At 37.9% G+C, this 12,554-nt stretch overlaps 1 protein-coding gene across 1 annotated transcript in view; it reads right to left on the reverse strand.

The window, feature by feature from the left end:
* LOC123517268 overlaps positions 1 to 12,554 on the reverse strand; it is a 230,171-nt gene that overhangs the window by 80,628 nt on the left and 136,989 nt on the right. Inside the window, exon 8 of the mRNA XM_045277241.1 lies at positions 872 to 1,017. Coding sequence (XP_045133176.1) covers positions 872 to 1,017 — 146 coding nt within the window. The remainder of the gene's footprint in view (positions 1 to 871; positions 1,018 to 12,554) is intronic.

The following is a 12,554-nucleotide window of genomic DNA, read 5'->3' on the forward strand; positions in this document are numbered from 1 at the left end:
ATGTTTAATAATCTTCCTATTCAAAATAAATTCAAAAACTTTAGACAAGCATGAGATTAAAGATATATGGTGGTAGTTTCAGGGATAAGAACAATCACCCATTTTTAGGAACAAGCTATATGGAGGCAAACTTCCAGCAAGAAGGAAAGGTAGAAGTCAATAGACAAAGTTGAAAGAGCTTGACCAGGCAAGGTGCAAACATGGAAGTACTGTTTTTGAGAACAATAGGAGGGACCCCATCATGTCCATAAGCCTTCCAAGGGTTTAGGCCAGTGAGGGCATGGAAAACATTATTACAGAGAATTTTGATTGATGCTATGAAATAGTCAGAGGGAGGAGGAGAGGGAGGGACAAGTTCAGAATCATCCAAGATAGAGTTGTTAGCAAAGGTTTGAGAGAAGAGTTCAGCTTTAGAGACAGAATACACTACTGCACTGCCAAATCACACCAGTATGTGGGTATGATGTCTGGATAATTAAGCAGACTTAGTCCAGTTTAATATCTGGACACAATAATATCTAGATATCAGCAGAACTAAAAATCATAATGTTATAAGATTAAAATATTAGAAACACAAGAAGCATTTTAAGTACAGATTCAGACAAAGTTATATTCTAAATGAACATCTTAAATACAGGTTGGTCAGACCAATATTTTAAGTATAGGTTGACTGACAAAGTTCTAATCTAAATCAATATTTTTAGCACAGATTAATCAGACAGTTATTTTCTGAACCAACAGTCTAAGCATAGGCTGATCAGAAAAAGTTCTATTCTAAACTAACATTTCAAGTAAAAGTTGGTCAGACAAAGTTCTACTCTACATAACATTCTCATGGTCTATTTCTATATATCTAATAGTTTGGGCTCACCAAATAGTTTTGATTGTGTCCTAAAGAAGTCAAATGTGTAAACATCCTGGAAGCTGATAACATATAAGCATCAGAAGACCTCTGGCAGAGCTGGCATGTGTAGGCATCTTCACCATCAATTATCTCTTTGTATACAAACTGCATTCCTGTAAAAAATAAAAATAAATAAATAATTAGGCACTTACTACCTTTACCTTTCTGACAGATATTAAGCCACTACTGAAAATTTTCCCTAACACTAAATGTATTCCTTTGGAAATATCATGGCAAATTCAGTGTTGGACATTTCTGTTGCAATCTTAAAATGTTATCTTGCACCATTACTCTCAAGTGATGGAAACCACACATACTCTATGCTATCAACGAATACCAAAATGGGTAGCTAGGACTAGTCACACAACTTTCACATTGAAACTCATTCACACTACTATTGTAACTCCCTGGGTCCAAGCAATGAAGAAAAGTACTCTTGCCATCACTTTACGGAAATGAGTGGTTCAGCTTGAAGAGTTTGACCTCAGAAAATGAGCTTGCATCTTATAAGGCCAAGGTTCTGCTCTGAAGCAGTGGCTAATTGTAATCCTAGGGTAACAATGATCCTAGCATCAAACCCCAAACATCACACATGTAAAAAAAAGTGATGATCTCTTCTATATAAAAAAAAAACAAGAACAAAATTTAGCAAATTAACAATGTATAACAGGTGATACTTATTGGTAATTCACACAAAATAAATTTGTTAAGTATGATCTTTCTTTTCTGAAACCAAATTGGGGCTTATTTATTTAATTTCGCTCCCACATATTTTAACTATTTATTTAACCCAGTCATTGATCCAGGTTGAATTTTTTTTATGGAATTTGGTACAAATGGTGTCTATGGGATAAGGAAAACAAATCAAAGAAATTTTTGGAAATTGCATTCGGAAATTAGGACAACATGCACGTTCTTCAAAGTATGTTTGGGCACTATCCACAGAAAAAATCTGTAAAGTATACAAAGTAGGAAAACTGAATGAAAATGCTGGAAATTTGTATATATTATAATATTCATTGGGCCTCAATAATTGTTTTGAGGTAAATGTGTGCTCTTTAAGAAATCTAACTTAGCAAAATCACAAGATAATTTTTCTTATTTATTACTGAAATATTTTTAGTCATCATGAATCTGATAAATGAGCAGTATGTTCATTTCTACACATGACTGAGTAAACCTCAAAGAGAGGCATGTTTCCATTGTCCTTCATGCCTACCACCATTCCCACCTTGCAATAAAGATGCCAGGCCAGGAAAAAAAAAAAAAAAAGGAAATTTATAAAACCAGTTATGCAGTGCCCAGTGCTACCTTTAAATGCGCGTTCTACAGGCATAGCACATCACTTTATTATCTAGGAGGTCTACACTGCCCATGTTGGTTGTTCATCTCAAATGACAGTCCTCATCTCCCTGTCCTTCAGAAAATCCTCCATCCATGATAGCAATTTTTTGCCTTCTTCTCTGAGTTTCCACACTAGTGTTTTGTGTGGAACTTTGTCAAACGCTTTCTTCAGATCCATGTACACACAGTCAGCCCATCCATCTTTTTCTTGTAAGTATTATATCAATAACTCTTGAATAGAAACATATTTAGTTGTACAAAAACATCCCTTCCGAAAGCCAAACTATTTTTCACTTAATAAGTTATTGGCCTCAATATTTTTTTTTTTCTATGTCCTGGCCTATAGCGCTTGTAAGTTACTTGAAGAGTATTGGAAGTGCTGTTAAGCTTCTACCCATTAGTGGCGCAGGCAATTTTATTTATAGTGGTACCCATATTAGGGCCCATATCACCACCCAAGTGCATCTTTGGTGTAGCCACCTAGAACCTGGGTGTCTGGTGATATGTAGGTAACTTTAAACCACTCAACAAATGGCAAAGTATAAAGGTGATACATGGTGGGAATTGAATCTACGCATGGACGTCTGCCCAATCCCAAGCTCACCTCCTTATCCACTATGCCTCTATCTCACTATGATATTGTATATTCTGGCACTTAACTCATTGCTACACTCCTTCAATACCCAGTTTGACGCCAATCATATTTGTCTCCACACAACTATTAAAATCATCCTCCCTGGTGAAAACTTGAAGTAAAGTTATTCATAACCTCTGCCATTTCTGCAGGCTTTGTGCTTTCTAGTTCGTTCACTTCGAACTTGCTTATCCATTCTTGGTTCTTTAATTTACTGTTCACTAATCAGTAAAAAAAATTATACTTCAGCAAATCACTTTTCTGCAGAAGTATGCTTTCCCATGAGATACACCACATCACCCTGCACCGCCAGTTGCTTCAATAATCCCATGCTGTCGTACGTATGTGGGTATGTGCCCTGAAAATTGGACTTTGCCAGTCAGGAGCAAACAGGTCTGCTAGTTTTGTTGGGGAGGCCAGTGAGGCAGGTGCCACTGCACTGCTCTGCCACGACGGCTACAGATGGTGACAGTTCACCCAAAAAAACAGCATTTGGGCACGAAAAGAAGATCCTCTCATGGAAGAGATGCAAGTTCTCACGGAAGAAAGATGTCCTGAAGTTCTTCTCGCCAGGAGAGCTTGACACGCAGAAGTAACCGTGTCAGGAGTGATGACAAGAGTGGAAGTAACAGTCAGTCTGCGAGGGTGGAATGAGAGAGAGCCAGCTGACTTCAACTGACCCCTCTCCCTATGTTTCAAGGGATGAGATGAACACATTTCCCTGGGCTATGATGATGGAAGCCATTGCTGATTTATGGGGAGATAGCCAGGCATCTCAAGGTCATCTGACAAAAATGTAAACAAGGCAGTAGTCAGCGACGCCACCCATAGACATGATATATGTGGCAGGATGTCCTCTCCCCACACAAGTATCTGAGAGCAAGCTTACAGACTCGATGGGGAGTTTTGCCGGTTTTAAATCGGATGATGAGGACAGCGGTGAAAATGGTGAAATTCATGAGGAACCCACACTAGGTAGCGTCCACTTACATAACTCAGACATAGAGGCTGGTGGATGACATTTCAGAGGGTATTGAATTACCTGTAGCTGACATGGTAAATCATCTATTTGATCATGACATGTGTGAGGAAGATTACAAACAGATCTTGGATAATAAAATTATCAAGAGGCCTATCAATCATCATGCATTAGCACCTGTGGAGTGCAATGCACAGATCTTAGAAGCTCTCAAGGTAAAGGCAAAGAGGGCTGATTTTTGTATGAAAGATGTCAGTAAGGACATTCTTAAGGCTGCCACAATCATCATTAAGGCACTCACACCTCTAGATAAAATTCTACAGGACACTGGACATGAAAGTGTTGCTTGCTGAGTGGATTTGATTAATTTGGCCTTAGCTTTGCTTGAGAATGCCAACTATCACAATAACCTGGGTAGAAGATTCATCATCAAGTCTGAAATTAACCCAAGGTACAACCACCTGTGCTCTGAGAAGGTTTCCATGAAAAGATTTTTGTTTGGAGATGATGTCTCTCAATCAGCAAAAACAATTGAGGACTCTGCAAAACTCAAGAATAAGTTCAGTTAAGAAATCTTTCACACCATGGAAATCTGCCTGAGGAAAATTTAGAGGACCTAAAACAAGAGGATTCTTTTAAAAAAAACCCTAACAGAGGCATTTCCTCCAGATTCCAACTACTGGAAGTATGGTAATAAGGCAGACCAACGTCAGTCCTCCAGGCAAGACTCTGAACCAAAAAAACTACCAAAGCCAGGGACACACCAATCCATGGCATTAACTCAGGTAAGCAAAGGATTTGAAGCTGGTAGACTTCACAAGTTTCTACATGAACGGCAAAAGATCACAAGTGATTCCTTCATTTTGGACATTGTTGCACATTGCCACCTTGACATAGATGTAGGCAGCATTGAACACTGATTTGGGGACGGGGTGGAATATGTTTTTAACAAGGAACAGTGCAGGGTTATCTCCTAGGAAATTGTTAAATTGTTAGAGCTTAAAGTGATCACAGAAACCCAAAAACAAGACGAACAAATAATTTCCCCTATACATATACAGGCAACCCCCGTTTAACAAAGGGGTTACGTTCCTAAAAAAATACTTCGTTAAGCAAAATTTTGTTAAGCGAACTGATTATAACAAGTATAACCCCTGATTTGAACTTCCATTGAGAGTAAGCAAAGTGAGAGTGCATCATAGTACAGTAAAAGGTTTAATGTAAGTAAAAATTATGAAGTTAAATATTTAGGTAGTTTAATTTAAGTCATTATAATGTACACTAATGTATGTATGTACGTAACTTTATAATGTTGATGATCTTAACTTTATGAAGGGAGGGAGAGTGAAACGGAAATACACTAACCGGCAACCTGTGGAATGTAAACAAAGTGCGCATCATGGTACTGCATACAAAACTTATGTACCACATTTCCACAAGGCTTTCCATTTTATCCATTGTAGAGTCACGAGTTCTGGTGGTTCTTTTAGCTTGCAAGGAAGATGAGGTCTCACTAGCCTTCTTAATAGAGTATCTTGACTTGAAAATAGTAGACAGTAGATGGAGTCAAGCCATGGTGGGAAGCAATGTTATTAGTTTTCTGGCCTCTCTCTTGTCTGTGAATAATACCCAGCTTCACTTCGAGAGTAAGACACTTCCTGGTCTTCTTAGGAACGTTAGGCCACATAGCAGGGTGTTTTGGTGGTAAGTTGAACTAAGGAAGATGAGCTGCTGGTGACGCTGTTATGTTTTGACTGGGCAGCGAGTGGTGCGTGTGATCTTGATCTTGATCTTGATACTACAGGTGACACAGAATTTCTTCTGAGTCAGGCCTTTGTATCGGCAGAGCCTGTGTTGTCCATGAGAGGCTTGATTTTGATCTTTATTCTATAGGTGTCTCAGGATTCCTCCTGAGGCAAGCCTTAGTACCAGCAGCTCCTGATGTATTCAAAAGCCTGTCAGCTTGCATGATACAGTGGGCTTTCAAATTTGGAAAAAAAATACCTGGATAAAACTTCGTTAAAGCGAGTTTGGTGTTCGTTAAACGAGCAGATGGTAGTAAAATTAAACCTTCGCTATAGCGAAATTTTGTTGTGTGAACCTTCGTTAAACGGGGGTTGCCTGTATATACATCCCTAACGCAGGTTTCCCTAAAGCAGATTTCCCTAACGCGGCATAATATAAAAAAGCCATTTTAGCCCTTAACGTGTTTCTGCTTCCCTAACGTGCAACAATGATGCGCACGCCACACCCACGCACACTCCCACCACCAGCCACGTTCGTTATTCCTCACCCTGCCCTCGCTGCGTTGAGTTCTTCCCTTGCTTCAGAGAAGATAATATGCCGTACTCCAAGTTTTCTATATTTTTTTTTGTTAATATGTTGTACAATTAAAGTGTTGCAGAAAGTTACAGAGTGTTTCACTAAAATTGATGTTACTATACAGTAGTATCATGTTGATATAAATCCTGAACTAGTAGTATGTCTAGCTATTCTCTCTGAGTACCGCAAGGTAAGTTTTTTGGTAGAGGAACTTCAAATATTGGAGGCTCTGGTACCAGTTGGAATTTTCTCCATAGGAAACCATTATTATTTGATGCTTAATTAACGCGATTTTCCCTAACACGGCACGTCTACGTTAAATATTACCCGCGCTAGGGAAATCAGTTGTGTATTTTTGAGGAAGAAAAAGAATGGAGAATTCAGAATGGCCCCTAATTTGGAAAAATTAAACAAACACATTGTTTACAAATATAGTGGAGACTCAACACTCGAACATCTAAATAGTTGAACTTTTCAAAAAGTTGAACGCAAAAGTTCGACTTAATACTCGAAAAAATACCTATTAGTTGAACGTCCATCCATGTGGCTGTAAACAAAGGGTCTCTCCCTTCCCGCCGCCCCACGCGCCCCACTGGGCCACCGCAGCCAGTTCATCTTTCGCTGTCGTAAGAATAATGTTGTCCTGCGCTTTCTCTCCACAATTTTTTATATTTTTATTTATTTATTTATTATTTTTTTTCATTTAGAAGCTTACAATGGCACCAAAGAGGCTTGTTAGTGGTGAGAATAAGCCATAGAGAGAGAGAGATACTGATACTGATACATTTATTTGGCTCTATAGTCATGTACATAATGGGCAGTAAACATACTGTGTTGCGAAGCCAGGCTCGTTAAGCCAAAGCTTTCATAGGGCCTGTAGATTATTATACGGTGAACATCATAGCAAGGGACTTCTCATAAACAAACATATAGCAAAATTAAATAATATTAGCTGTTGCAAAAAAGTATACACATACACAAATGAAATAATGTACAAAAATAGGACCTAATGAATAGTGTTATCTGTTATAAAACCTTTTACTCAGAGTATGTAGTATTTGTGAAATACTATACATCTATACATTGTCATATGAGGCGAATATTTCTTTTATTAATTTGCATTTAAATGATAGTATATTTCCATCGGATTTTAAGTCTTGAGGTAAGATCGTTCCAGGCTTTGGCTCCTCTTGACAGGACGCTCTGCTTGGCATGCGATGTCCTGGACAGCGGAAGCGTAGATCTCGTGTTCTCCGCATAACATTACTAGGCATTGAAGTAAAGCCACATTTGATGGGAAATGAATGTAAAGATTTATGTACAAATAAATGTGTCTGTAGATGTAAAATGTCTGGAAGCTTTAATAATCTTAGATCTCTAAATACATTGTGTGTGTGTTCGTAGCGTTGTTTGTAAGTAATGACACGCAAAAGTTTCTTTTGAGTAATAAAAATGTTGTTTATATATGTTCCATTCGCCCCTCCCCACACGGCACAACAATATAATAGGTGAGGATATACTAATGTTAAATAAATTTGACGTAAACAGTTAACATTCAAGTAATCTCTTATTCTAAAAACTATTCCTGTTAATAAAGATATCTTGGATTTCATCACGTCAAAGTGTTCTTTCCATTTCAATTTTCTATCGATGAGGACTCCTAGAAACCTAAAATCTGAAACTTCATTTAGTGTAATATTATCAATTGTAACTGATGTGTGTGTTGGCCAAGACATAAGTGGATTGGAAACCATGAAATTAGTTTTATTGATATTTAAGGTTAGTTTATTGCTCTTGTTCCAATTAGAGACTTTTGACAACTTTGTATTTAAAGTGTGAGTGATACTTTCAAGACTAGATCCTTGAATAGAGATAGTTGTGTCATCAGCGAATAGTAAAAAGCTTAATTTGTTGCTGCTGCGGGTGATGTCATTAATATAAATTTTAAAAAGTATAGGGCCAAGGATTGATCCCTGAGGAACCCCACATGTGATGTTATTACAAGATGAGGCATTGTTAAAAGTGGTGTATTGTTTTCTATGGGATAAGTAACTTTTAAACCAGTTGTTAGCAATACCATGTATTCCGTAACAATGCAGTTTATGTAGTAAGATGGAATGAGAGATGGTGTCAAATGCCTTAGTAAGATCACAGAACACAGTTAACTGAAATAATTTGTTATCCATTGCATTGTATATATCTTGACAAAGACTATAAACTGCTAACTCTGTAGAGAACTTTGGGCGAAAACCATACTGGGATGACAAAAGAATTGAAATATTTGTGAGGTAGTCCGTAAGCCTTACAACCATTACTTTCTCCAAAATTTTACTGAAGCTGGGCAAAATGGAGATTGGTCTGTAATTATGTGGTAGAGAGTTGTCACCTTTCTTAAAGACAGGGACAACACGCGCGATCTGCAAGTGATGTGGAAACGTTCCCTCCTGAAATGACTTATTTATTATAAATACAAGAAACGGTGAAATGATGTCACAACATTGGATAATGATTTTTGAGTGAATTTCATCATGGCCAGGAGTAGAGATTTTCATATTAAGAATTACAGATTTAATTTCAGCCAGTGCCATAGGTCTTAAATAAAAAGAGTAAGGGACAGGTTCAGGAAGATACATGTTGAAAGGAGGCTGTATATCTTGGATGTTATTGGCAAGTAAATTACCTATATTACTAAAGTAATCATTAAATGCTTTTGCCACATCATAATTATTAGTAATAGTACCTCCATTAAAATGAAATGATGGTGGAGATTTCGGATACATTTTTCCCATTAAGCTATTAATAGTTCTCCAGGTCTTCTTTGCATCTCCAGCACAGTCTCTTAATTTGTTCTTATAATAATTTTCCTTGGCTGATCTTATGATGGATGTCACTTTATTTCTGAAAGATTTAAAAGTTGTTTCATACGTTAAGGGCCATTTGGCGTAAAGTGCTTGTAGTTTATTGCGTTGCTTAATTAATAGAAGAATAGTTGGCGTGATGTGCAGCTTGCCCAAGTGTTTTTCTTTAATTATGGTAGTAGATACAGTAAAGTGTAGGTTGTAAAGTTCAATAAATTTCTCTATATACCAGTTAAAAAGATCATTTCCATCACAATTTGTTGAATTTAGTTGCCAGTCATAGCGAGATAGATTGAGTTTAAAGGCATTCACCTCTTCATCTGTAAATTTCCTATTAATGAAAGTTACTGATTGAGGGCTACTGTTGTTCTTCATGTAAAATGAGCTAAAAATAGGTAAATGGTCACTGATTGAGTTATATAATATTCCACTGGAAATATAATGATTAATGTCGTTTGTCCAGATGTGGTCTATAATAGTTGCTGAATGACTAGTTACACGTGTTGGTTTATTTATGGTAGAGAAAAAAGAATAGCTATGGAACATATTCACAACATCTTGGGCGCTTCTTTCATGATAATTCAAGATATTAATATTGTAATCACCCATGATATAAATCGGTATTTTGCATTTGGATGTAAAGTAATAATGTCTATTATATAAGCAAGAAAATCATCAACATCAGAATTAGGAGGTCTATATATCATTCCTACAATGAATTTTTGTGGCTGGGTTATTTGAAGAAACAAGGATTCAATGTGTGGCAGCTGGAAACATAGATTATTAAGTAAGGAAGTCCGGAATGATTAGTTGATGTATACAGCCACACCCCCACCTTGAGTACTCTTGTTGTTATAGTATGTGGTATATCCTTCAATGGAATACAGTTCACAAATAATATTGTTAAGGCGTGCTTCACAAAATCCTATTACATCAAATTTCTTATTGCTAACGACAAGACGCTGATCGAAAAAGCTTTCTAAATGAAGAGGCAAGCTGCTGATATTAACTGCTAGCAAGTTCAAGGCTGGAGGAGAGAGAGAGAGAGAGAGAGAGAGAGAGAGAGAGAGAGAGAGAGAGAGAGAGAGAGAGAGAGAGAGAGAGAGAGAGAGTGGATAAAAGGGGCCTATTTCCTATTGCTCTAGCCAAGGCCGCTGGACCCGATCGGACGCAAGGCCACGCACACCGATGACACCACCTCATTCAACCTGTGATATTTTGGTAACCATAGCGTCTAGAGACTTCTGTTTTTTGCATTGCAAAGAGGAAGAGTTGCTTGTGGGCAGAACACCATTTGTTCTTACTCATTTATTGAATTTCCAAGTGTAATCAGTATGTGAATACAGTAAGTCCTCATTATATGGTACATATGCATTCCTTACCGTAAATTGAAATTACCATATACCAAACATATTATAACATGTAATAATAGGGAATGCATTACAGCACGTCAAAAGTCACCCCTACAGAAATTAAAATACATGAAAATCGTCATAAAAAAAAAAAAAATGGAAAGTACTGAGCAAAAGAAATAAACAAAACTATTTTATTTACCTTTCACTTGCCCTGTATTCTATCAGATGATGTCCCTCCCAAGGCTAAGGGACAATAGGAATTTCAGCTCTTACTCATCTTCCGCTGAATGTGCAAACGAGGATAAGACGTTGTCGTCTGCACTGTCAGAAGATGTGGAAGGGTCGGCACGTTTCAATGGTTTGAAGAAAGAGGATATGGAGGAAGGGCCAGCTGTAGGAGGGTCAGCACATTTCACTGGTTTGAAGAAAGAGGATATGGAGGCAGGGCAAGCTGTAGCAGAGTCGGCATGGCACGTTTCACTGGTTTGAAGAAAGAGGACATGAATGAAGGGCTAGCTGTAGAACTGTCGGCAGTAGATGTGGAAGGGCCAGCTGTAGCAGGGTCAACAGGTTTGAGAGGGACGGCATGTCTGACTGGTTTGAAGAACGAGTAGATGGAGGACTGTTTGGTCTTTCTTGTTTTTTCATCATAGATTTCTTGATAAATCTTGACATTTTTCTCTACGTCATGAGCCACTTTGTTACTCCTGGGTCACATTCCTTCAGGATTTCCAGAGCTCTTTCAATAACACCGAGACATTCTCTAAGAGTTTTGATGTCCAGGCCACACACAAGTTCTTCTTCCCCATCTATCTCTTATTCTGTCTCCTGTGATGCCTTGTCTAGCTCTATAAGTTCATTTGAGAGAGGTTCAGCATGGCTTTCAAAAAGATCTTGAACATCATCATCATCAACTTCATCGAAGCCAGCCCTATGGCACAGATTTACTGTTATTTCTGATCGCACTGATGTCGTCTTCAGCAAAGCCTGGGAAGTCATGCGCACATTCTGGCCATACTTTATTCCATGCCAAGTTCATGGTAGACGTCTTCACTTCGTCCCAAGATGATTTGATGTTATCTAAGGCGTGCTTGATGTCATACAACTTCCACCATTCTCTAATAGTGGGCTTGCCAGGCCCATCTGTGCCCTTTATCAATTGCTATATGGTTTGCCGCTGGTAGTAGGCTTTTAATGTTTGCCATAATTATTATTTAATATTCCATTTATTCATCTAATTAGTAATGCATGTAAATAATATGTAATGCAATTAAAAAAAAAATGGGGGAGAGGAAGAGACCACCAAAGGTGGTCAAGTTGAAGTCAGTACTGTGAGTGGCAGGGAGGTATGGCGTGGATGACGTCATCACCCCTGCTCCCCCGCGCTGGGCCCTCTCGGATGACATGAGCGGATACCATACCTGTGAATTTTTCTTACCGTATATCAAATTGAAGGTAGTAGTTTCCATATTCTGTAACTGTGAATTTACCGGATAAAGAACTACCGTATAACGAGGACTTACTATACAGGCTATTTTGTGTGTTTTTTGCCAAACCACCCGAGTTAACACAAGCTAAAAATCCCATCATTGTTAATTGTGATGAAACTGGCCTGTTTTGGAAAAAAAAAAAAATACCAAACATGATCAAAGGAAGAGAAATGTTTGCCAGGAAACAAGCCCATGAAAGACAGGTTTCTGTGTGCCAATGCTAGTGGCGACTGCATAATCAAACCGCTGCTTTTTTCTAAACTTGGGTTTGGCAATGACTGGAACGAATTACCTTATTTATAGGTATCAATAGTCAAACTTTTTAATACTCAACGGCCATTTGGAACTAATTAAGTTCGGGTATTGAATCTCCACTGTATTTTAAAATGGAAATTTTGAGTAAGCAATTAAGCTTATTACATGGCCTCAGTTGATCTAAGGTATGCATACTATTCAGTACAAATAGCAGATGAACAACAAGAATATCTCTGTTTTAGATGGCAAGAAAAAAATTCATCAGTTCACATGTCTCCCCAATGGCATATCAGAAGGTCCTAAGCTATGTACTAAATTAATGAAACCAGTTTTTGCAACTTTGAGAGAACAGGGATACACCATCACCAGCTTTATTGATGACTCTCTGATGTGTAACTCCTCATGGGCAGGTT

Source organism: Portunus trituberculatus, chromosome 6, assembly GCF_017591435.1.
Source record: "Portunus trituberculatus isolate SZX2019 chromosome 6, ASM1759143v1, whole genome shotgun sequence".
Taxonomy (NCBI): domain Eukaryota; kingdom Metazoa; phylum Arthropoda; class Malacostraca; order Decapoda; family Portunidae; genus Portunus; species Portunus trituberculatus.